Source organism: Lissotriton helveticus, chromosome 6 (assembly GCF_964261635.1).
Source record: "Lissotriton helveticus chromosome 6, aLisHel1.1, whole genome shotgun sequence".
Taxonomy (NCBI): Eukaryota; Metazoa; Chordata; class Amphibia; order Caudata; family Salamandridae; genus Lissotriton; species Lissotriton helveticus.
The window spans coordinates 1,716,575,043-1,716,602,467 of record NC_136067.1 but is presented as its reverse complement, the minus strand read 5'-3'; the positions used below and the strand labels follow the sequence as shown (position 1 = coordinate 1,716,602,467).

The following is a 27,425-nucleotide window of genomic DNA, read 5'->3' as shown; positions in this document are numbered from 1 at the left end:
TTGCTGATTCTCTTTGTTGCCTTTAGGACTCAGAGCACTTTACAACTGCTAACCAGTGCTAAAGTGCATGCACATCTCCCCTAAATATAATGACATTGGTGCGTACCTGATTGCCATATTTGATGTACTGGTAGGTCCCTTGTAAAGTGGTATACTATAGAGCCAGGGCCCCCATTTCGAATGTTACTAGTGCGCCTGTAGCACTAAGTGTGCAACCCACATAAGTAGCCTGACCAACCTGTCTCAGGCCTGCCACTGCAGTTCCTGTGCGTGCAGTTTACTGCCTCTTCGACTTGCCATTTAAAGCAACTTTCCAAGTCTTAAACACACATTTATCTATGTCACCCCTAAGAATGGCCTTAAGTAACCCTAAGGGCAGAGTGCTATGTAAGTAAAAGGTAGGACATGCACTTTCATGCATTCAACCAAGTTACGGAGGCTGACAACAGAGAGGGTCACTCTCCATTTCAGTGAGGTGGGGGGTCAGGTCTTCTGAAAGTTGCATTGGGCCCTGCCATGCCAGTGGACATGTTGTTATTTAATGACCTGGAGCACACTACCTGGAAGGAAGTGGAGCCCAAGGCTCAAGTAGTGATGTTGGGGTTACCTGAGTGGATCTGTAACATGACAAGGTCCATGGCTGTCTGGGAAGGGAGTCAAGATGGGCTTGAGCCTGGAACAATGGCCCAGTCAGCTGATAAGAAGGGGAAAGTTAGAGTGTGTGGTTAGCCAGCCCTTGAATAAATAGATCGGGAACCTGTGGTGGCTAACCCAAACTCCACTGAGGAGGACATTGCTTCCCTTGGTGACCTGCATTAGATTGCTGGATGCTATGTGGAAGACGGTCTCACCAATGAGGCAATAGGCTGACATTCAAGCAGCTGGTGATGAAAATCACCACATTTACCTACTGAAGGACAACCTCCTGTACAGTGAGCTTAGCGCTCCTGGGCATGAGACATCAAGGGCCCTGGTGGTCCCCCAATGCTACAGAGCCTTTCTGCTGGAGTTGGCTCACAATATTACCCTGGCAGGAGACCTAGGCCAATGCAAGATCTTTGCAAGGCTTGCCCCCTACTCCTATTGTCCTAGGATCACAAATCTGTCACTTATATTCTGTAGGGCTTGTGTGATATGCCACGCCAGCGGTAAGACTTGGCAGAGGCTTAAAGCATCCCTTAACCTTTGTCTGTCATTAGCATCCATTTTGAGAGGGTGGACATTGACACTGTATGGCCTATGGATCCCCAGACTGCATCAAGCAATGGGTTAATTCTAGTTCTGGTGGATCATGCCACTAGGTACCCAGAGGCAATCCCTCTGAGGACTACTATTGTACTCACAGTGGCACAGGCCCTAATGGGGAATTTTAGAAGAGTGAGTTTCCCCAAGGAAATTGTGTCTGACAGGGGCTCAAACTTCATGTCTGCTTATATGCCGCTGTTAGAAATCGAATTTCTGCTTGGCTAGGGCAAGCGCCTAACCCAGGCAGACACCACCACTCTAATCAAGGCTAGGGTGTTACATGCTGATGATAACCCCTGCGCACTCCCTTGGTAGCTTGGCACGAGTAGTCAGGCTTATCCCAGAGGCAATGTGTAAAGCGTTTGCACAACACAGCAGCGACACATTAAGCACACCACAAAAGGAACTCCACACAAGGTTATATAAAAATAGCCTTTGTATTACTCATAAAACACATTAGAATGTAATCACATATATACACTGTGCCATGGTACTAGGTATCACTGTACAGGATTTTATATACACTGCAGGGCCAATCGGGCCACTGTCATCACCATTAAAATGATCTGTTAGTGAAAACAAAACAACCAACAACTACTGGCAAGAGGCACCAGACATGAACACATTATGCATAAACTTATTAGGCATATATCCCAACTTAGCACCAGTGAACCACATAATGCATAGACATCCTAGCAGTATTTAGCATATGACGGAACAATATCATCAGCAGCAATGCAGGGCGACATCACGGGACCTCAGGCCCTTCTTAGGCATAATCATAATGCACCCTGTGCCACCATGTCCCTGGGAGCCCACTGGCGCCCAACTGGCAGTCCTAGCACCACTGAGCTCACCACTTGGGCTGCGTAGTAGTCCGGAGTGATTCCTTCCCACTTGGGGACTACTAGTATTTCTTTAGTAGGGAAGGGGGGAATCCGTGGAGGTCATCCCAAATTATCACAACCCTCAACCAGGCCTCGGCCCCAAAAGTAGGGCTGTGGGGCCAGCGGTCACCCCACAAGCTGCCCACTACCACCTGGGGCAGCTGCGACCCTTGCCATGTGTGGTGAGGCCATCGCGGCTCCTAACCTGGCTTCTCCTTTCTCTACGGGCCGGGAGAGGGGAGCACTACTTCCCCTGAGCATGGAGCATTCAAAAAGGCTCCCAAAGTGGAAGAACAGGATGCAGCGGCCCGCGACTATGTGGTGCTGTTGCATCGTTGAAGGAGACTAAGACCAGGGCTCCTTGCTTCCTCACTGACAGGGGAGACCCCTTTCTCCCGAACCTCCTGTGATGTATTCCTATAGGTTCTGAATCGATCCCCCTATTCCTGACCCTATTCTGGTTAACAAACCAACAAGTTAACTAGCAGTCAGCCCATGAGGCAGCAAACCCCCATGATGCAGATACCGTTATCTGACGAAGCCACACTACGGCACAGGAACGTGTTATCTGATTAGGTCATAACGCTTGCGATCTAATTAGACAAGCGATATTCCTCCAGCCCCTGATAAGGCATACGGAGTTCTCATAACAAATCAAACCTATGACAACCTGGGAAAAACCCTGCGGCCATTGTTTTGATTTCACCAAGAACTTCAGCAAAAGAATGTGCTAACGACCTGGTCGTATGACATCCTTATTGACGTATCTATGTCCATCCTTACGTCAATCTCGGCACCTTAAAGGTATAAATATTACCGATATTGCCCTATGCAAACACACGCGGTGGTGACGAGACGGAGCAGCCATACTTGCCGAAGCCCAGAGCAGAGCAGACCCCGCTGGCGCAGCCCCGCCTTCCTGATCGCTGAGAACGAGACGCGCTGCTTTCTCCTGCCGAGAAATCCAGCACCGGCGTTTCCGGGTAGCCCTCGCAGGCAGCCTGGAATATCGAGAGCAGAGAAGAGAGATACCATCCCTCATTCATCCTAACTTCCAGGTACAGAACTGAATAACCCTTCGCAGAGAATTCTATAGTCAGTCACTTGGCAAAAACAAACTTAACTTAAACTGTAACTTTCTATTCCCGCCCACGTATTAGGCTTAGGTCAGGTACACGGGGTAGGCGTATCTAGAAACACCAGTTGAGTACGTTTAGTCAAATGTATATGTGTATGTAATATATTTTATTCATTTTAAACCTTCATATGGCTTAGAAACCATATCATTGTTTTTACAGTATTATTTTATACTTCTGCTTTTAATGTATGCACTTTACTTAACAATAAGTATTGCAATAATATCGATCCATTTCTCTTGTACGAGAAAAGAGACTGATCAATAAATAACATCTTTTATTGAAGACGCCCGTCTCTTCCTTTTCTCTACAATCTGATGAGACTAAGAATGCACGTACTGACTGAGTAAAATAAATTGCCTTTTGTTCACACGACTCTCGAGATACACTCTTGATTAGGGGAGAGCAAAGTTGTCATGTTCTATGGTTGTCAGAAACTAAATCCCTTCTTGTCTAATCAGGGAAGTTAATTCCTTCCTGAACATTCGAGAAAGTTTCTAGTGAACTCTGAGCTAGCTGGCAAACCCAAAACTTTAAGTCTAATATCGACAGTAGTAGACCTAGTTAACGTCTGGTCTAGGCCTATACTATTGAAGGTATTATTCCAATGCGCAGAGCCTATTGGGATAATAGGAACTACACTACACTCCGAGCCTGTGAGGCTCTGGCGCGATCTCCTTCGGTGGGCCCCGCCCACCACTAGGCACACCTCCGACCTGGCGGCCAGGTCTGAGGGAAGCTCCACTCACAGTCAGGCTGGCTTCTCCTAACGTCCGTTTTGTGGTCCTCTCCTCTCCACAAGCCCCTACTGCAACCAGGCCCAGATTTCTGTTTCTCTTCTGACTTCAGAGAGTGAAGTCTCCATCGGCTTGGGTTTTCAGCAGCAGGCACCTCGGACCAAAGAGTGCCCACTTCGCTTGGGGAAATGCAGATCAGCCTATTCAGCCTAGCGTTTACTTGCCCAACCCCTCTGGAGCCACTGCACCTCCCCATCCCCTGTCATCCAGAGCCAGACATGCAATTAACAACAGGCAGGCACAAAGACACATAGTACCCAGAAATTCCCACTTCTAAAAGTAGCTTTTCTAAAATATCGATAATAAATCTGTGAACACGAATATGCAGCATTTGTTACCACTATTCAAACATACCAAATTAGACCATGCTACTCCTCAGATGTCAGGAATTGCCACTGAAAAACATATCAGGAAATCCCCAATGCATTCCTACGTGAGGGCAGCCTCACAGTAGTGATAAAACAAAATGGCTGTTTGTCACTACCAGGACATGCCACACAGTTAAGGCACTTGTCCTACCTTTTACCTGCAGTGCACCCTGCCCATAGGGCTAGCTAGGGCCTACCTTAGGGGTGACTGGTATCTAGTAAAAGAGGAGTCACAGAAGGGGCACCCACTTTCGGTGTCACACAAACTGCGTGCGCATGCCCTGCAATGGCAGACGCTTGAGACAGGTTTGAAAGGCTACTTTGGTGGGTGGCGCAAGCAGCACTGCCAGCCCACCAGTGGCATTTAATTGACTGGCCCTGGGTATATGAGATACAGCTTTACAAGGAAAGATAGGTAAGTTAAATACGCCAAACAGGTGTAGACCAATGTTACCACATTTACCATAGAGAGCGCATGCACTTTAACTCTGGACAGCAGTGATAAAGTGCCCAGAGTCCTAAAACCACCAACACCAGGTCAGAAAAATACCAAGAGGAAGGCAAAAAGTTCAGGGTTGACCCTGCAAAAAGGGCTAAGTCTAACAGCAGCCAATGTGGAAGGATTTGGGGTATTATCCAGGTTTTCCAGCCCTTACAATCCAAAATACAATGGGCTTGTTGAGGGGTTCAGCAAGACATGATGAGGGGCCTGCCCAAGTCCCTGAGGAAAAATTGAGATAACCTCTTCAAAATGCCTGTTTGCTTAAAAAGATGTGCCATGGAGAGGAGTGGGTTTTAGCTTCTTTGAACGGTTTTATGGGCACCCAGTCAGAGGATGGTGACAGAAGGGTGGGAGCAAGCTCTCAGGTAAGTACCTCAGGATGTAGTGAGCTACATGCTGGCCTTCAGCAGCCATATGGCTAAGTTATGGAGGAAAGATTCAAGTAACCTTGAAGCCAGCCAGGAAGTCATGAAGGAGTGGTATACCAAATTCTATCAGTGAGGAATTTCAACCTAGTAGAACTCAAGACCCCTAGGTAGCCCCATAGGTTACTGCATATAAATCACCTCAAACCAGACTTTGAGAGGTCTGAGCTCATCATGCTGTTGGTAACCGATGTAGAAGATGGAAGGAGTAATCCTTTCTTCCTCTCTAACTCCTGAACAATAGAGAGACTGCCACCACATGTTGGGGCAATACCCGTCAATACCCGTCAATGTTCTCCCTGGGACAACCCACCTGTGTACCTATGATGTGGGCATGGAGGACAGCCTCTCAGATAAGAATAAATATTACATATTGTCTGATAAGGTAAGGTCCAGCATTAAGGCTAAAGTGTCCAAAATTCTAGAGTTGGGAGTGATTGAAACCTCCAGAAGGCTCTGGTCTAGTCTTGTGGTTCTGGTACCAAAAGCTGCCCCAGCAGACACCAAACCTGAACTGAAGTTCTATGTGGACTATAGAGGGCTAAATTCTGGGACAAAGAAAGATGCTTATTCCATCCCCAGGAAAATGAGCTCATTGACAGATTAGGGGCTTCCCAGTGCTTAAGTACCTTTGAACTTACACCAGGGTACTGTCAGATCGCCCTAACAGAAGGAGTAAAGGTGAGGTCAGCCTTCTCCAATCCAGTGGACAGCTATGAGATTAGGATGATGCCCTTTGGATTAAAGAATGCCCTTGCTACCTTCCAGACACTTGTGAACCAGGTTCTTGCTTGTATGGAGGCCCTCTTTGCTGCTTATCTGGATGACATAGCTGTCTTCGGTAGCAGCTGGAAATATCAACTTTTTCATCAGTAGGAAGTACTTCAGGCTCTGCACCATGCAGGCCTGACTATCAAGGAAACTAAGTGCCAGATAGGGTGGTGGTCTGTGGTGCACTTGGGGTACCTGGTGGGCAGGGGAATGGTGCAACCCCTTCAGGCCCAGATAGAAACCATAATGGCCTGGCTGCCCCCCCCCCCCCCCAAAATCCAGACTGAGGTCAGAGCATTCTTGGTCCTCACTGGGTACTAAAGGAGGGTTGTCAAGGGATATGGCACCATTGTTGTCCCCTTGGCTAAACTGACTTCCAAATAGCCCTTACTCACCACCTTCAGTAGCTTGGCACGAGCAGCCAGGCTTATCTTCAAGGCAAGTGTGTAAAGTATTTGCAACTACGCTCTCAGCAACCCAATGATGACACCATAAATGGAGTCCACACGAGTTTCATAGAAAAACAATTATATGTTTATATAAAGAAAATATACAATGAGACCACACGATAAAAATCCAACATATGCGTATTTTTAATATTTCACTTTGCCGGTTATTAGGCCAGCAAGCCCTTGTAGGTTCTTCAAGTATTAATGAGAAATCCTCTATGATCCCCATTCAGTCCTAATGCAATGCTGTGCAGTTCGTAATGCAAGAATCAGGCACTTAGTAATGTCAAAATAATGCAGTTCAGTATACAAAAATCGGGCAGTTTATTATGCAAAAATATTGCAATGTGTAATGCCCTCCGGCACCCATTACAGTGCTTTGGACGGTCTCTATGCCACTCGTACTGACTCGCGGTCAGCTTCAACCAACAGATGCCCCCAACACGGGTATGGCGTAAACCAAAGTGCAGCTCCACACTCCGGCACCGATACTGCCACTCCTCGGCAAGTACGGGCTGCGATACAAGCTTGAGTGGAGGCTCGAGCTGCGAAAATTGGAAAGGCCGAGAGTGTCTCTCTCCGAGCCTGCACCCCGCCCCAAGCAGCAACACGCGTTACCTGGGGAGCAACCTCGCTCTCCTCTCCTCGCAACTTGGGCCTCCAATGCGACTTCAATGATTCCGGGCAGTGGAACTCGGGCCCCCACCCAAAGGGGTTGGTTTGAGGTCCCGCTTTGGCAACGACAGGCTCGGGCAGCGGCACAGCTCCTCTGGGAATGCTGGCTGATGGCGATGGCGAAGATCTCAGGCTGCATCAGGGCACATGCACACAGCATCACTGAGTCTCACTTGAGTTCCGGGTGTGCACGATCACAGGGCAATCCTCACGAAGGTCTCAGGCTGCACGAAGCACACGCACACAGCATCGCTGAGACTCACTTGAGTTCTGGGTGCACACGATCACAGGACAATCCTCACGAAAGTCTCAGGCTGCACGAAGCATACACACACAGAGTTGCTGAGACTCACTTGGATTACAGGTGCCGACGATCACAGGGCAATTCTTACGAGGGTCTCAGGCTGCAAAAAGCACATGCACACAGCGTCGCTGAGACACCTGGAAACTTTTATGTTCTCCTCGGCTCTTGGGGATAAGTTACTTCAGGACACAGCACACAGCAAAGTCCTTTCAAGCATGGGGACACAGCACACAGCAAAGTCCTTTAGCCTCTCCTTGGTTAAATCAGCATACTGCTGGCCAGCCACAGGACACACAGCAAGGGTCAGTCCTTTCCTTCAGTCTCATCAGCTGTTTCTTCCTTGGCAGAGGTTCCTCTCTTGACCACAAAGTAGTTTCAATCCTTTACAGTCTTGAACAGTTCCATTCCAATGTTCAGGGGTTTCATCTCTCCTAATTATACCCCTAAATGTCTTTGAAGTGTTTGTGTTCAAGGGGGGCAATGGCCCCTGTCTGAACCTGTTCTGGGTGTCTCCCTGCCAGTGACACCTTCTTCCTTGGATTAGTGGGGGTCTGGATCCTCAATCACCTTCAAGGGCTTCTCCTCTCCCTACACTCCTGATGTAGGTCAGCCTGTTGCTGTCTCACCTCCTCCCCTGGATGAAGACATTCCCTAGAGCCTATCACATTCAAATCCAGACAGGCAATTCACAACCAGGCAGAGACACACAGAAATGTTGGAACACAAAAACCCAGCCACTTCTAAAAGAGTGGTTTCTAAACACACAATGCAAAAACCATCTTCACAAAAAGGTGTGTTATTACATTGTGAGTTCAGACACACTAAACTTCACCTCTCCATCTTAAGCCTATTGGAAAATAGGCTGGAAACATATTACACAGCCTCCCCATTCTGTCCTATGGGCAGGATGTCCTTTCAACAGTGAAAAACGAAATGGAGAGTATTTCACTGTCAGGACATGGCACACCTCAGTACATGTCCTACCTTTCACATACCCTGCACCATGCCCAGGGGGGCACCTTGGGCCTACCATAGTGGGTGCACTTGTCAGGACAACATGGCAGTTTAACAAACTGCACGCAGGCACTGCAGTGTCAGGCCTAAGTTCTCTCTTTAGGGCTACTTGTGTGGGTGGCACAATTAGTGCTGCAGGCCCACCAGTAGCAATTGCATTACCAGCCCTGGCACACATAGTGCACTTTACTAGGGAATTTACTAGTAAGGCAAACATACCAATCATGGACAACCAATTATCATTACACTTTATACAGGGAGCACTTGCATTTTGACACTGATCAGCTGTGGCAAAGGACCCAAATCATCTAAGCCAGTAAAATCTATCACAGCATCAAAAATCGAGGAGGTAGAGGCAAAAAGTCAGGGGTAATCACACCAAGAAATGCCAGGTCTATCAGGTAGCTTTTTCATATTCCATATGTTTGGAATGGTAATCATAAATCCTCCCTACTGGTGAAATTGGATTTAACATTACGGTTTTAGAAATGCAACTTTTACAAAGTGGACATTGTTTTGTCTCCACTTACAGCTCTATCTGCCTGACAGCCTGTCTCTAATACATGTGGAGGGTGAGTGACAGCTACACTTTGTGCATTCCCTCTACACAGCCACAAACACAGGAAGGCGCGTCTAATCTGCATTTTGAGCACTTGTCTGCATTCATCTGCATCCTGATAGGTCTTCCTGTACAGGGAGGAATGGATCGGGCTGACACTTACGCTTCAATATTTAATGTGTTGTCTACACACAAACCACTGATGTACCCCCCCATAGATAGCTTGATAGACAGGACTGGGTTGAAAGGGATTTATGTACACTTCAGAGAGCTGCTTTGAAGTCACCCCCTACATCAAAGTCATTTTTGGGTATAAGTACTGGGTTTCTGACCCCCTATAATCAGACACTTCTGGATCTTGAACTGAACCTCTGTCAGAAGGACTACTATGCAGCTTAAAGGACTCAACTGGACTGCTTTTCTAGAAGGACTTCTTTTCTGGAAGGACTGCTTCTCTGCTTGCTGACTTCTTCCTACTGCTCTTTGACTCAGCGGTTCTGCAGCCTGTGCTGCTCAACAATGACATATTACTGGACCTATTGAAATAAGATTTATAAAGGGCCTTTGTCAAGTTGTGTTGAATATCTTTTTGCAGAGTTTTATATGCTGCGAACTTGACCTGTGGGTATCAGAGTGCTTTACATGAGCACCTGTTGAATTACAGACGAACACACTAATTTTGCCAATTCTGGTTAACCAAATAATCACCACATATAGAAGTCAGAACATATGCACTAGGAAACGGATTATCAGGGCACCCATTGACCAAGAGGCCAATTTACGCTAGCGAATTACAGTTGACAAAATAGGGAAAATATAGAAGTACCACACAAAGAGATGTTTTCCTACAGGGTACTAGACTAGTGCTTACTTAATAAAACTGATTTTATGTGTTTGTGACTGAAGCATGATAATAGCCTTTTACTTTCCCAAACAATGGAGGCAGCCTCTGAGGACAGATTCATTCTGTACATCTAAGGACATGTCGTTATCAATAAAGGATACCTAAGTTCATCACCTTACTAGGTAGGCTGCCTAAAGAGTGCCCTCAAAGTTTGGAGGCTAGCATGCCATACAATCCCAAATGAATAACTTCAATAATGGAGTTGTTGAATTCTATGTAGGTATTGTACATCCATGATTCTATATGGTCATGAAGATTTTGTAGCTCACCCTGGGTCAGTGTTTTGTGACCATATGATATAAATGTGTGTGTCTTTGGTAAAACTCAAGCCTGTGAATTCCTAAAGGTTTTTAGTGATGGGTCCAAAGAGGGCAGGGGTCAGTGATAAATCCTCAGGCACCTCAACAAGAGGTGAACGTCTTGTGGAAGAAAGGGGCCAAGTTACCAAGGCAGTAAAAACAACATATCCCAACATTGGCATCTGGGTCATCATGGGCCAGTGAAGACAGTCTTCTTAATAAGACACAATGGTCCACCATGTCAAATGTGGCAGATAGATTTTAGTAAGCAGTCTGCTCTTTCATCAATTTAGGAAAGCACATCCTCTTAAAAACCTACATTGCACTTTCTGGCCTGTGTCTTGGTCTAAAGCTCGGCTGAAGGGGACAGTATTGGTTGTTATTGTCAAGATGTTTTTCAAGTTGAAGCGCAATGTCCTTTTCAAGTACCTGTACAAGAACAAACAAATTAGTTACTGATCTTTAGAAAGCTGTCATGATACCATATCGTATGAATGAGCTCGGTAGTGGGCAGCTCAGAAGAGTGACAACCCGAGTGAACTGCCAAAAAACCCACGCCCCTGCTTAAAGTGACTTCCGATGCAACATCGGGCACACATCTTTGTCACATAAAGCCAATTAAAGGTGGAGATCTTAGTTTCTGACTTGCTAAGTTATGCTCTGCCTTCTCAAGCTTGTAGGCTCCAGTGGTTATTAATTTTGAGCATGGGGAATCAGAGTTTCTCCAGGGAAGATTGACATAGTAGGAACTCCCTTGAGATGGGCATACATCAACAAGACCTATTGGAATGAAGGTGAGCTTTGAAAGACTGCCTATATTTTTTTGTAAATTCCAGCAATGGCATGAGTGACTACTGGTTATTGCTAGTATCAAGAAGACCCTGGTGTAAAGTAAGCTCTAACGAAACAATAGGAAAACAAATACAATCTTGGAAGTACCTATTTGCCCAACTGTGCCACACGTACCTGTTAAACCAGTCATCTGTGTAACGGGGGTACGGGTATGGGTCATTGCTGCTGAAGTCATAGCTTGCTTCTGCATTCTAAAAGGTAAAAATAGTTCACTAAATCTGCATTACATCATCAATAAATGCACAAAGATTAAAAGCAAGGTAAACAGAAAAGAACAAAGTGGAAACAAATTACAAACTACTAAATTTTGGAAAAGAAATTTGCTTTTACATGTAGTTCTGCTCTTAGATTCTGTTCATCCAGTTCATAGGAAAGGGATGAAATTGGGCAAGAGGCTGTTTCTTCTTCCCTTCATCATCAGTCTATGTAATGTTCTATGTGAGTCAAAAAGAGTATGTAATGTTTTCTCTTACCTTTATTATTTTCTTACCACCTGTGGTACTATTTCTAGGTTCAAAGTGACTTTTAGTTTTCTTATTTGTTAGTATGTTTTGTTCTACTTCTTAGTCTGACTGCCTCCATTCCTTTACCCTATGCATATTTAATTTGGAAATGTTTTCTCTCCTTCCTTAACGCACAAGTTATATGTTTCCCGTCTTTCTAACACAGTTAAGTCTACTCAATTGATTGCATTTTTGACAAAGGTAGAAATCACCTGCTGTGGCTCAAAGGGTGATGTTTTTACAGTTATAAATCATTTCTGTTAGATACCTAATAAAGGATCACTAGTAAGTTCTTTAAAAATGGGCCAGTGATATGAATTGCATAGTATGAAGCCAGTGTTTTACCTTATCTAAATTGTGCAGGGTGGCGACCCTTCTTTGCTCTATAAATCATGCATAATTTCTCAATTCTAATTTGATTCAGAATACATTCCATGACCATCAGACTTAACACTTATGCGTTTACAAAGTATGCCTTAACCCAACAGTCATTAAAATGCATAGATTTTTACAACAGTGTTGTAATACCATGCAGTGCTTTACCACATATTTCTTTACAACACAGTGAATCGGTATTGTCTGGTATTTACTTGTGGTAGTAATGTATAGATACATTGGGGAGGGGGGCGGGGGTAACTCCTAATCTCTTTTATTAAAAAAACATGCTTTGCTTTTTTTTCGGGGGGGGGGCAACCTCCCAAACCCATCATTTTTATGAACTCCTTTCCTCCCTTTGTTACTACCCGCCTCTGAAACCTAAAAACCTGCTACCTTCGTTTACTTTTGCCTGCCCTTAAACCCTAGAAACCACTCACCTCCCTTTACCTCTACCCTCCCTTACACTTACCACCCTGAACCTGTATGCATCCCTTAACCCTTAAATCATTTTTTAAATAACATAAACAATTATGACGTAACAATATTACCAGTGTGGAAAAGTACCATGTAGTAAAGTACCAAAAAAGGGCCTGTGTGGTACTTACCTGTGTGGTACTCTCTGCGGGGTAAAGGCACCTAGGGCCACAATAAATACATTCATTAAAGTGATGCTGATTTTCTATCTGTGCTACATTGTGCAAGGGTGGTGGTATGGCGGCTGTTTACTTGGGATGATACATAATGTGTCGATCCACCATGTATCATCTACTTCTTAACACATAAGTGTCCAGCAGAATGTTACCTAGTGTTCTTATCTGTCAGCCATTTCTAAAGCATATTATTGACCACACTCTTGTTTTACACTTACTTGACCCTTATTTAAATGGAGTGAAATTCACTCATGGCTACTGAGAGGTCCCGCCCTGTTCTCTGATGACCACAGATAGGTAGCGCCCATATAATTCATATATCCTCTTGCATTTTTTCACATAACTGTGTCCTGAACATGAACAACAGACCCTACCTTCTTACTGATGTCTTTCACAGATTTCTTGCGATTAGTTACTGTGCATCATCGCCGCGATCCTATTTCCCGTGGGATGTCATGCACCTTGTGGCACTCATTTCAGGAAAATGCCATTTCTTGTTGTATAGGGACTCGTTTGATAATCAGGGGCTCGATGTATGAACTCCCATCCGCGCATCAGGATTTGTAATTTGCAGGTGTGCACTCTAAATATCGAAACCATCATATATCGATAGCACAGCAGTGCTTAATCTGTAAATAAAGTAAGTGCCAGGGCCCTTCTCAGGAGGCCACTACAGCCTGCACCACGAATTATGCCCGGCCAACGCAGCCAATAACAGTACAAACGCAATTACTAACCGTTGGACTCCTAAAAGTGTCACAATCCAGACTATTACAGGCCACTCAACGCTATGAGAATGACGTGGCATAATCTGAATAGCTCTTTTTAATGTATATTGAATTATTAACACTGTTGTTGGACTCATGTCAGAATTAGACAACATAGCGCCACCATGTGGTAGACTGTCATTAGTGCCAGTGTTGAGAATTAAGTGTGGGTGCCCAGCACCGAAAACCACCTGCTCAGATTAAACACGGTGGCACAGAATATTGACAACAAAATATCAAATCCAAAATATCAACAGGCAGATTTTCTACACCTAACTCCACATATAAGTATTTGGATTTATATACCTTCAAGGTACATAGGTGAAGAGTTTGGAATAGTAAATCTACACTCACCCATGTGAACTTTCAGTATCATAACTTGTTACTCGATATTCTTGATAGTCATTGATTGATTCTCCAAGGACAGTGATAGTAAGCATACAAAGCAATATTGGCTTTTAAATATACTGTTGGACAGGACATCCTTGGACTGGTTTTCCCTCAACTTTTTGCTTTCAGCACTTCCCATTTTGGCTGCCTTCGTTTTTGCTGACCTTAGGACTCTGCACACATTACCACTCCTAACCAGTGCCAAAGTACTTGTGCTCTCTCCTTTAAACATGGTAACATTGGCTTACAACACACAGAGATGCCGTTGACCATGAGTCGCTTGAGGTCAAAATCTAATGACTCAAGCAAAAATTCTATAACTCAAGAAAATGTTTTCTTTCTAGGATGAAAGCCCTCACCCACCCTAAGGTGGCATGCTTAATCATCAGGCCCCTCCTCACACCAAGAATTGAAATTCGATGGCGTGGGCTACAACTTCAGGCTCACACCAAGGGAGGCAATGTAAGGAGCGCTTTGAGGTGTTTTATATGTAGTCAGGTGGTATCCCTTTGAGAGCTAGATATAGGTGGGGCCAACTGTAAGTGAAGAGTGCAAAGGGAGTGTGGAACAAAATTAACTTAAAACTTCCTTCTGGTGGACCAATACCTTTATTGTGGTCCCCAGGTGTCAGATTAAAACTCAAGGGGAGTGAGACCTTCAACCCAATCAAAACTAGGTTGACATGTTTCTGCCATTCTCAAGATCCCTTCAGGGTATTCTGGGCATTCATCAGGACAATTAGGGAGTCACTCTACCAAAACGTGGCAATAAGTGAGAAATAAGAAAAATATAATGATTATAAAAATCCATCAAAGTGGCAGTTCTAAAAGTTCACTATTCTCAGCATCCACTATCAAGTCAGGTGCTAGGCTACAGATCGAGCCTTATTTGAAGGCTATAGACAGGGCTCTGTGGTGTTCACTGCTCTCCTAGTCCATTGGCTTACCCCAATTGAGGCAGTTAATTTATGTGTAAGTCCCTAGTAAAGTTATACAGCATGTACCCAGGGTCAGTAAATTAAATGCTACTAGTGGACTTGCAGCACCTATTGTGCCACCCACTTAATTAGCCTTTTTGATGCATGTCTCAGGCATCCCAATGCTGCTTGTTTGGGCAGTTTTAAACTGCTATTTTGACCTGGCAAAATAATCCTTTTGCCTAACCCAATCCTTCCTTTTTAATATGCGTAAGTCACCTTGAGGCAATGTGCTAACCAGCACATAGGGTAGGGTGAAAGTTATTTAAAGGGTTGGGTATGTACTTCTAAATTTAACATGTCCTGGTGGGTAAAAACTCTTCGATTCGTTTTTCACCACTGCAAGGCCTGCTTCTCCCATAGGATAATATTGGGTTACCTTCTCACATTTAATAGGTGCTAACTTTTAATTGGAAGCAAAAAGGGTTGTTGATTTTGTAATCTAAAAAATTGTAATTTAAACTCCCCCTTTAATGTTTAAGACTGATTTAAGTAACGGTTCTAGAAATGTCACTTATCTGTCAGCCATTTCTAAAGCATATTATTGACCACACTCTTGTTTTACACTTACTTGACCCTTATTTAGATGGAGTGAAATTCACTCATGGCTACTGAGAGGTCCCGCCCTGTTCTCTGATGACCACAGATAGGTAGCGCCCATATAATTCATATATCCTCTTGCATTTTTTCACATAACTGTGTCCTGAACATGAACAACAGACCCTACCTTCCTACTGATGTCTTTCACAGATTTCTTGCGATTAGTTACTGTGCATCATCGCCGCGATCCTATTTCCCGTGGGATGTCATGCACCTTGTGGCACTCATTTCAGGAAAATGCCATTTCTTGTTGTATAGGGACTCGTTTGATAATCAGGGGCTCGATGTATGAACTCCCATCCGCGCATCAGGATTTGTAATTTGCAGGTGTGCACTCTAAATATCGAAACCATCATATATCGATAGCACAGCAGTGCTTAATCTGTAAATAAAGTAAGTGCCAGGGCCCTTCTCAGGAGGCCACTACAGCCTGCACCACGAATTATGCCCGGCCAACGCAGCCAATAACAGTACAAACGCAATTACTAACCGTTGGACTCCTAAAAGTGTCACAATCCAGACTATTACAGGCCACTCAACGCTATGAGAATGACGTGGCATAATCTGAATAGGTCTTTTTAATGTATATTGAATTATTAACACTGTTGTTGGACTCATGTCAGAATTAGACAACATAGCGCCACCATGTGGTAGACTGTCATTAGTGCCAGTGTTGAGAATTAAGTGTGGGTGCCCGGCACCGAAAACCACCTGCTCAGATTAAACACGGTGGCACAGAATATTGACAACAAAATATCAAATCCAAAATATCAACAGGCAGATTTTCTACACCTAACTCCACATATAAGTATTTGGATTTATATACCTTCAAGGTACATAGGCGAAGAGTTTGGAATAGTAAATCTACACTCACCCATGTGAACTTTCAGTATCATAACTTGTTACTCGATATTCTTGATAGTCTTATACTACGATATTTTGGGCTGGTTAATCAATCAATCAATCATAATATTTGTAAAGCACACTACTTACCCGTGAGGATCTCAAGGTGCTGAGGGGAGGGGTGCTGCTACTTGAAAAGCCAGGTCTTGAGTAGCCTCCTGAAGGTGAGTAGGTCCTGGTTCTGCCGTAGGAGGATGGGGAGGGTGTTCCAGGTTTTGGCGGCGAGGTAGGAGAACGATCTCCCTCCAGTGTTCACTCTTCGCATGTGGGGGACGGTGGCGAGGGGGAGGTCGGTGGAGCGGAGCTGGCGGTTCTGGGTGTAGATGGTGAGTCGGCCGTTGAGGTATGTTGGTCCAGAGTTGTGGAGTGCTTTGTATGCGTGGGTAAGGAGTATGAAGGTGATCCTCTTGTTGACGGGAAGCCAGTGCAGGTCTTTAAGGTGGGGTGTGATGTGATTGCGGTGAGGGAGGTGTTCTGTATGCGTTGTAGTCGTTTCAGGAGTTTGGCTGAGACTCATGCTTAGAGGGCATTGCAGTAGTCCAGCCTGCTGCTTACAAGGGCCTGGGTGACCGTTCTTCTTGTTTCGGTGGGGATCCACCTGTAGATCTTGCAAAGCATGCGGAGGAGTCAATATTTAGGAGTAAACCTAATTTGCATACTCGCTGGTTTGTGAATGGGTGCGCCATGTGCGATATGACCTATAGGTCACATCGCAAACTGTCCATTCACAATTAATGTTATTCAATATCAATTATCAATTAACATTGATTAGAGTGGTTGCATTTTGCGACCATGGTGGTTCAATGGAAATGCAAGACTGGTGGCTTCTATCCCTGCCTTTGCATTCTAAAACAGGAAACCTTTGTTTACCACCATGCCCAATGAAGGGACAGATGCTGCTCTTCAAAAACATTGTATCCCATTAGGGAAGCCATTGGGACAATAGTCAATGGTCTCTTGGACCAAAAAGAAAGCTATCTCATTGAAAAATGTAAATGTAAATGTAAAAAGTTCTTATATAGCGCGGCCTTCACTCCAAGGAGCATCTTGGCGCTTTAGACGGGATAGACAGAAAGTGGGAAGTCTAGCTGATGGTAGAAGGAAATCTGCGTATTCAGATTTGGCTTTTGCACATGGTGTCGGATAGGTTGTATATCCATGTTGTTAGGGTCTTTCTGAAATCTGTTTCTAATCCAATTTGGCGAAGGGACAACGGGAGAAGGTTCCAGGCCTTGGAACGCAAGACTTCCAGAGCCTTTCCTCCTCTCGTTTTCAGTTTGAAGTTAGGGATGGTGAGGAGGTTAGCTTTTTGAGATCTCAGGTTACGCGAGGGGATGTAGCGTCTAAACATACCCTGAATGTAGCTGGGTCCTTTTCCATGGAAGGCCCTGAAGGTGATTAGGAGGACTTTGAAAAGGACCCGTTTATGGATCGGCAGCCAATGTAGTATGTCCATTGCTGCTGTAGCTGAAGTTCTTCTGTTCCATCCTAGCACCAGTCTTTCCGCTGCATGTTGTACCATTTGCAGTTTGTGGCAGACCATCCTGTTTGTCCCTGCATATAGGCTATTGCAGTAGTCAAGGTGTGATGTTATGAGTGCTACTGCAGCCATTTTACGTGCCCGGAGTGGTATTAGGTCAAAGAATTTTCGGAGCCCTTTTAGGATGCCGAAACATGTTACTGCCACCGCCACTGCTTGATTTTTAAAAGTCAGAGAGGAATCAAATCTGATCCCTAGATTTCGGGCTGACAGAATAGTGTTTGTGGGGACGGTAGCATCCTCCGGCCACCATAATGAGGGGTTAAACAGATTCCCCTTTCCATATGGCTCGATCTCTGTTTTCCCTGAGTTGCTCATGGTTCGTGCTCATCCATTGGAATGTGGCTTTTAGGCAGTTTTTAAGCTTCCTTTCAGCCTCACCGGTGTCATCTTCCATCACCAGGATGAGCTGCGTATCATCCGCATACGAAATGGTGTTAATATTAAAGGATGATATAAGTGCAATCAGGGGGGCCATATATACATTAAAGAGTGTCGGGCTTAGACAGGAGCCCTGAGGCACTCCCGAAGTGAGTCGTTTTTCTTCAGACCTAAACTGACCTAAGGTGACCACTTGTCGCCTGTTTGCTAAGAAACTTTTTAGCCAGCCCAGCACATTTCCAGCTATCCCTGCCGCGGCTAGACGGTCCACCAAGATGACATGTGAGACCGTATCAAATGCCGCGGACAGGTCTAGCAGCACCAGGACCGCCTTTTTCCCTGATCCATTGCAGCCCTTAGAGTTTCAGAAGTGAAAATCAGGGCTGATTCCGTCGAATGTTGAGACCTAAAACCAGCTTGGTTAGGGTGCCATATATTATTGGCCTCCAAAAAGGCGGTGAGCTGCCTATTCACGGATTTCTCTGTTAATTCGCAGAGAGCTGGGAGCAGGGAGAGGGGTCGCAGATTTGTCAGAGTTGTTGGGTCTGGTAATTGTTTTTTCTGCAGGGGCTTCACTGCTGCAAGTTTCCATTCTTGAGGGACTAAGCCAAGATTGAGTGAGGAGTTGATAATGCTATTTATGATGGGGTTGACAATGTCCACCATTGTGTGAAGGACAAAGGGAGGGCAGGGATCAAAAGGGGAACCTGATTTAATCTTAAAAATTTCTGCCCGGGATTCCTCCAGGCTAACCGAATGAAAGATGGCCATGGGGGCAATAGTTGTTGTGACGGCTCTATTTGCTGGCTCCTTATAGGTTAATGGATGGGAAAAATCCTTTGTGATCTTTTGAATTTTTTCCTAAAAGAAATCTGCTATTATGTTACATAAGTTCTGGGAGGGGGGAATATCTTTCTGCATAGTTTTAGGGTTAATAAAGGTATTAACTATTTTAAAAATGTCCTTCTGTTTGTTATTACTTTTGGTTATAGCCTCAGTATAGTAATCCTTTTTTGCGATTTTTATCATCCCATGATATCGGTGGCGTGCGGCTTTATAGTTGTTATGATCCATTTCTTCATGGTTCATATGCCATTTGCGCTCTAAGACCCTAACCTTCCTTTGTTCTTCTTTTAGAACCAAAGAGAACCAGGGGGCAGAGGGCTTCAGCTTCTTTCTGGCGCCTAGCTTAGGAGGGGCATGAATATTTCCTGAACTTAGTGTATTTATCCACTCCCTAAGGATTTGACTGTCTCTAGTTGGATCTCCTGTAGGGGTGGGTCTGATTCCTACTGCTATAGTTAAAAACTCCTCCTGCCCTATCAAGATTTTCCAACAGGGTTCTCCCTGGGGAGATCCCGATGTCTTATCTGAGGTGTTTAATGTCTTGCCAGTCATCACTGGGAGGTCAAAAGGAATGAAGCTATGGTCTGTCCACGTTAGTGCTTGGGGTGTCTTGACACTGAGTGTCTCTAGGTTCGAACAAATGCAGTTGAGGATATGCCCCGCCTTGTGAGTGGTGTTTTTTGTAGCCTGAGTTGAACCAAGGACATTCATTGTGTCCCTAAAACATATTGCTGCCGGATCTATAGGGGAGTCTAAATGTACGTTAACATCTCCTAGGAGTGTGAAGTTAGCAGATTTGAGAGCTAGGTTACTAACAGCTGGCCCAATACTCTGCAGGAAATCTGTATGTTTCCCTGGCGGAGTGTATATTAGCGCTCCCGTAAAGGTAAACAAGTCATGCGCTTTTATAGCGAAACCCATGTTTTTAGCCCCTTTTAGTTCTGGGATCGCAAACGTTTGACAGTTTAATGTCTCTCGGTAGGCAATGGCTATGCTTTCCCCCCTCCGAATTGGTCTATCCTCTCTAGAAATGAGGTATCCGGGCGGAAGAGTGTTCGTGACGTCCGGGTTACTATTGGGCGTCAGCCATGTCTCTGTCATAAAAAGGAAGTCCAGGTCCCTTTCGGTTATGAGGTCAAAGATGTCCAGGGCATGTTTGCTCATTACGACAGTTTCTTCTTTGCAAATAAGTTACCACACCAACATAGGGTTTGGCAATTGACCAGGGTTTGTTATCGAAGTTGCTGTGATAAAAATATTTGCAACTTGTGCATATGATAGGGATTTCCCTTTAAAACTCCCTCTCATTTTCAATTCATAAAGGGTCACAAGAGCCCTTTTATGAGTCAGAAAGTAATTTCTGACTCATTAAACAACATTTGTACATTGTTTACATCCCTTTTGCAGTAGCTAAACCTGCGATTTTGAGAAATGCTGGTTTTGCTACATCTTTAACCCCTGGTTGATATGAGAAAGGAGCTGATTTTAATCCTTCACATGGTTGCTGTTTGTAAGAAGCAATCTAGTCACTGATATTTAGTATATTGACTTGAACTTTCATTTCACAAGTGTTGATTAGCTTATGAGTCAACAAATTCTGGCTTCCCCAAGTTGCAGATCACAAGTAAATCACATATCATCATAACCTTTCTCTCTGTAATGCATTCTTGATAATAAAAAATGTCCTACTATGCTTTGACTTTATTTAGTTACACTCATCTCATCTTTCAGTAGAATGATATGTGGAGAAGGTATTTTTTCCAATTCAATATTATTTTTGATTGTGCAGAAGTTTATCATGAAAATAATACCATGCTCCGAAATGCCAGCACCATATGTTGAACTCTTGATCATAGGTAGTTTTGTGAAGATCATTAATAAATTACACAAAATGAATAAATGCAAGAATACAAGTTATATGTGTGTTAGACTTGGCATCTTTGGCTTGGTTTCCCATTACTTTTTGCCACAACTGCCTGTATTTTTGATGCTGTGCGGGATTTCGTTTTTGCTGGCTTAGATGCTTTGGGCACGTTGCCACTGCTGATCAGTGTCAAAGTGCAAGTGCTCACTGTGGAAATTGTGGTTACAATTGGTTCTCCCTGATTGGCATATTTGTTTTACTGATGAGTCCCTAGAAAAGTGCAGTGAAGTGTGCCAGGGCCGGTAAATCAAATGCTACTATTGGGCATGTAGCACTGATTGTGCCACCCACATGAGCAGCCCTGAAAATGTATCTCATACCTGTCACTGCAGTGTCTGTGCGCAGTTTGTTAAATTGCCTTATCGTCCTAGCAAGTGCACCCACTTGCCAGACCCTGACCGTCCCTTTTCTTACAAGTACAGCCTCCCTATGGTAGGCCCAAGGTACCCCGATGGGCACGGTGCAGTCTATGTAAAAGGTAGGACATATTCTGGTGTATGTGACATGTCCTGATAGTGAAATACTCCCAATTTAGTTTTTACCATTTGAAAGGGTATCTTGCCCCATAGGATAGAATGAGAAATGCTTCATAACATCTTACAACTATAACTTCCCATTGGGTCAAGATAGAGAAATAAAGTTTAGGCTCTCCGGACTCAGAATTTAATAACACATCTTTTAGTAAAGATGTTTTTTAAATAGTGTGTTTGAAAATTCCACTTTTAGAAAGTATGCATTTTCTTCCTTAACCATCCTGTGTGTCTCTGCCTGTTTTTGTATTAACTGTCTGGTTTTGGAGTGACAGGGGCTGGGGATGTGCATTCACTGTAGACAGCCACTGGTGGAGTTGAGTTGTGCCTGGCCTTTCCTGGATGACTCAGAGCTAGGATAAATAGACCTTGGCTGAATGTAGAGTAGTGGGAGGAGATTTCCCTGCACCTGAATAGGGCCTGTCTCCCTTGCACAATCCTGTGGCCATACTGCACCAGTGAGGACAGAACTGGTTTGGATTAGGCTAAGAGACCCTTGCACAAAGAGAACAAAAACATTTGGGGGTATGAGTATTAGACCTAAAACCCCAGAACTGTAAACTACTTCTGGAATCAAGAGGAACCTCTGCCAATTAGACAATCTGAAGAGCTGTATGGGGTTGGCCTGCAGTTGCTGTTTCTGCCACGGAGAGGACAAAGACTGGAACTTTGCTTTGAATCTGCTTGAAGAAGATCTCCAAGGGCCTGTGTGTGCTGGCCTCCTGTTCTGAAGTCGCAGGGACACAAAGACTTCACCCCCACGTCCCCTGAACTCTTCTGCTGAGAGATATGACCTGCCAGGAGGTGCCAGTTCCAGTTCTGGGCCTCTGGACGTTGTGTTCGCTGCTGGGAGCTGGACGAAACCTGAAGAACTCTGACAATCGACACATCCCTCTTCTTGCAGCTGTTTTTCAGATGCAGCACCGCTGTGTGAGTAGAATCTCCACGCATTGCTCCGCCACTGCCAAAACAGACGCAGTGTCTGTCGCCACTGAAAGAACCGAAGCATTGAGGGGTCACAGCTGAAGAAACTGATGCAGTGGCGCCCAACGCCCGCTGCATCGTTCGCCGACGCATCCCGGATTTCCACGCATCGTACCTGTGCGCCAGGTATTCCCGACGCATTACCCGCGGACCACAACTGTCTTGGAGTCGACGCATCACTACACCCTACAGACAGATTTGACGCATCACTTATCCTGCGTGCAGCAGAACTGTCGCATCGCCTCCCTATGTTCTCAGGAACTGACTCATCTCTTCATTTTTCGATGCTTCCCATCTCTGCTGCTGTTTGGCTTTGTGAATTTTTGCGCATCTCCAGGAACTTTGTGAGAAATCACGCATCCATATTTTTCTTTTTAAAGTCATATTCTTATTACATATATGTTGGATTTTTGTTGTGTTGGTCTTCTTGAGTTTATATAAAGATACCTTATTTTGCTAAATTGTTCTGGTGTCCATTTGAGGTGTTATCACTGTATTACTGTGTGGTTTGAGTACAAATACTTTATACATTGCCTTTGGGATGTCTGCCTGCTCATGCCAAGCTACCCAGGTGGTGAGCAGGGGTTATCTAAAGTGTGTACTCCCCTTCCCATGACTAGAAGCAAGGGACACTATTTGGATAAAGGTACCTATCTCTGCCAACTAGAGACCCCCATTTCTAACAATGTGTATAAGGTGTAACCTGTGTCTATGAAAACATTGCCTTCTAATCTGCACTTCTTGCACAAATAATGAGCTGCACCTTGACTCACTTCATTTTGAGAGACACATTCTTTTTACATTATTTCAAATGGAAAATGATGCCCTGGAACTATAGTGATCATTAAAACGATACTCAGGAGAACACTGTGGTACACTGAAAAATGGATCATGACTCACACTAGTAATGTTCCCTTCAACTAATAATTATTGGTCTGACTGAAGTAAAATACAAGCAGTAGATTGTCAGTGCTCAAGAACCTCCCTAACACCTAACATCCTGAGACATGGATCCATGAATTTTAGGGGCGTTATTAACCACTGTGTGGAAGTCTGCCATCCTGTCCGTGACAGTCTGTCATGGTGGATAACTACATAAGACATAATGGCAGATAAAGCGCTCTAAAGTGGGCAGTTGATCTGTCACTGTTTATTTTAGATTCACCCTAGAAATTGAGGGACATCTACGTGGTGAATCCAGATGTTATTTTAATGCTACCCAATGATCTCTTAACTCCAAATAGGAAAAGAGACTGTATGCCACCAGAGGCTGGGAAGGAAGGTACATATACCTGTTTCATGGCAGATTGCCCAATAATGCCATTTTCTAAAGCAGACTTTTAGGAATGTGAAGATAAACAATAGTTTATTTTGTGCATAGACGTTGCCTTTGATTTCGGCAAATAGCTCAATCCCTATACTAATGCCCGACTTTTTCGTTGGCATATGCTATGTTATTCATTATTAAGCACAATATTAGCTGAAGCTTCTTGGTTCTAAGAGCCGGAAAGAAGTTATTCCAGTAGTTTCATTGATTGAGGAAATAGGTGTTCAGTACTGCAACCAAAAGAATCTGGTGCATCTTATCAAGGGGCATATCACCGCTTTTTTGGCTTTAACAGCCCAAAAAGCGGCGAGATATTAATCGCACTATTAACAAGCTTACGCTAACCCTTGTTAGCGCTTGTTTTCGCGCAATGGCTGCCGTTTTCACCCTGCATGCCATCGCTAATGACATGCAAAGTAGGCTTTCCTGAGTAAAACAGCATGGGAGAACTCGCTAACACAGCTTCACGATATTATCGAGCCGGCAGCAGAACCACGAAGCTATGATAATAATCGCGCTATGCTCCCTTTATCGCAGGAATTTAACTCCTGATATAAGGTTGACTTAGCCATCCTAATAATGGGAAGCCAATTGCAAGGCTAAGGCCACAGGGGTGTATCAGCGAGGATTTCATTATCGCTCAAAAAATATCGCAGCATTTTCCGCACTATTCCCGCGTTTTGCTGCTATCACTGATTTTCCTATCGCCGTTGAGATAAGCGTTAATAACAATGCGCTAACTCGGCGATGAAATCCAGCGATAGAAAAAAACGCGCTTAGCGCACTATGCGATATTTATCGCAGTTTGTTGAAAATATGCCCCTCTGGCTCCGAACCTGATGGTTCTGGTTTTTGGCACTTTTTTTACAGCCTTGAGATTGACCTTAGAGCATGGGGAAAATACTGGATTTGGGGCAGAATAGGTATTGTCCAGGATCACTAGAGATTTAAAAATGTGCCTTTGATTTACCAGGAGCCATTGGAGGTGTGGAAGAATTGGTGTAATGTATGCACTTTTTGGTTACTTTATGATGAGACAGCCCACTCCATTTGGCACTAATTGCATTCGGTGTATAGGAGTGTTAGGTAACGAAACCCAGCCAACTTTTATAAGATAGTTTAGCTTGTATTAAAAACATGTATTATGGATATGTACAATTGAAGCAAAGAAATGTTTTTATTTATTATAGTCACCAATAATATGTTATGCTACTTTAGACACTGGCCAAGCCAGAGAACGATCATCATTAATGTTGCTGCCGAAACTGGGCGTAGACCAGGCCGGCATTAGGAAAAGACCCATGTTTGAAGGCTAGTCTAGAAATTCAGCTGATTTGAAACTTCTCTTGTAAGCAGGATCTAGGTTATGGAGGTATTTAACTTCAGGAAATTCTGATGCATCCACAGTTTAGTGTATTGTAGGCAATGTGCTAAACTAAACTGGCTGGGATTTCTTAAGTCAATCTCGTTCATCAATCTGTACAAGAGCTGAGTGTCATCAGTGTGCATGTACAAATGAGATCCCATCTTGTGTAAAGTAGATGTAAAAGGGTCCATGTAAATGCTAAATAAAAGTTGTGACAGGATGGACTTCTTGTAAACCCCACAATTACATTTCTTGGGAATTTCTCTAAAATAGGGACAGCTGCAGACTGATTCCTGTCTTAATGAAAGGAAATTACCCACTGTAATGCTGTACCTCTGACACTAAAGTCCTGCAGTCTAGAGAATAGTGCAAAGTTATCAATGGTGGTGAAGGATGCAGATCTGTCCCATACTAGAACACCAATCTCATCCCTGTCTGCTACTCTTCTTAGGTCATCCACTATCTCTGTACTTTGGCCTGGTCAAAAAAACACCCTGGTGGTAATGCAGAATTGAGTTTTGCTCCACATATTTATGAAGTCATTTAGAGATGATTTTTTTCTAGGACCTTATACAAGAAAACAAGTTGGGATGTTGTTCTGTAGTATTAGGTTAAGCAGGTGGTAAAGATGGTTTTCATACCGACAATGCTTCTTTCCACTGGCACAATGACATTGAGTTTTAAAAACCTAAATAAAAGCTTCAGGAATTGGTCAACTGTAAGATTTTAACTATTGACAGGGTGGGACCATCTGGAGATCCAAGGGGTGAACTGTTTTATAATTTCTAAGAATGAGGGAATAGTAACCTCTTGAAAATGTTCAGTGTTATTGAGCCATCAAAGATCCTGTTGATCTTCATCATGCAAACATCCTTGAATAGTATACAAGATCTGTCAATTTTCTTATTTGGAATTTCTTGATAGGTGTTGCTGGCCCTAGCACTTTTTGCTGGCCCACCCTCAGGTTTTTACCTTCTGTTGCTGATCCCATTTTTGTTGCCAGTTGTTCTCTGTTTTCCCCTGCTAACCAGTGGTAAAGCTCTTGTACTCTCCCTAAGACATGGTAAAAATGGCATCTACCTACAAGGTTCTTTTAATTTACCTGTAAGTCCCTACTAGATGGTATTACATGTACTCTGGGTCATCCAAATTAAATGCTTTTAGTGGGAATGCAGCACTCATTGTTCCACCCACTTACGTAGCCTTTTAAAACATTTCAACAAAACTAGCGGACGACGTAGGGTGTACTTGGGTGCACTCTGAGGGTTTTTATTCATGTATATTTTTTAGGGTGCACTTCTACCAACTATTAGGGCACCGTCCAACCCCAAATTATCCAAATAGGTACTCAAAGAAAAAGCTAGGAGTGCTAAGTTTTCTCAAGAAAGTACAGTTATTTAATCACTCACAAGAAAGTACAGTTATTAAATTACAATTGATACAACCAAATCAATAATTGAGCAACAGTTCATCAAGAAAAATTGTATAATTCATATATTCCAAGTGACTTTCTTTGTATTTGCCAGCAGTCGACGCGTTTCGTCCTAAAGGTAGGACGTCATCAGGGCTGCAAATATAAACACAAATTGCAAGTCTATGAGTACAATGACATATATTGTTTTTATATCTGTAAATACATTTTTTTTTTTTAACAGGTTGCCTACATTATCCCGGTATGTCCTAATATATGTAATAAAAACAAATGTACAGAGGGTTTTTCTTTTTATGCACATAGTTTCCCGCAGAATCTCTGAGTTTATGATCAAATGTCAGAAGAATGTTTTTCTGTTTAAATCAATGTTACCTGATTGGCATCATGTTGAAGAGTGTTACAAGTACAAAAAGTACAATATTGTAAAAAAAAAAAAATGTATTTACAGATATAAAAACAATATATGTCATTGTACTCATAGACATGCATTTTGTGTTTATATTTGCAGCCCTGATGACGTCCTACCTTTAGGACGAAACGCGTCGACTGCTGGCAAATACAAAGAAAGTCACTTGGAATATATGAATTATACAATTTTTCTTGATGAACTGTTGCTCAATTATTGATTTGGTTGTATCAATTGTAATTTAATAACTGTACTTTCTTGTGAGTGATTAAATAACTGTACTTTCTTGAGAAAACTTAGCACTCCCAGCTTTTTCTTTGAGAGCCTTTTAAAAC

At 43.7% G+C, this 27,425-nt stretch overlaps 1 protein-coding gene across 1 annotated transcript in view; it reads right to left on the bottom strand.

The window, feature by feature from the left end:
* PCSK2 (proprotein convertase subtilisin/kexin type 2) overlaps nucleotides 1–27,425 on the bottom strand; it is an 850,498-nt gene that overhangs the window by 300,963 nt on the left and 522,110 nt on the right. Inside the window, exon 6 of the mRNA XM_078649584.1 lies at nucleotides 11,302–11,378. Coding sequence (XP_078505710.1) covers nucleotides 11,302–11,378 — 77 coding nt within the window. The remainder of the gene's footprint in view (nucleotides 1–11,301; nucleotides 11,379–27,425) is intronic.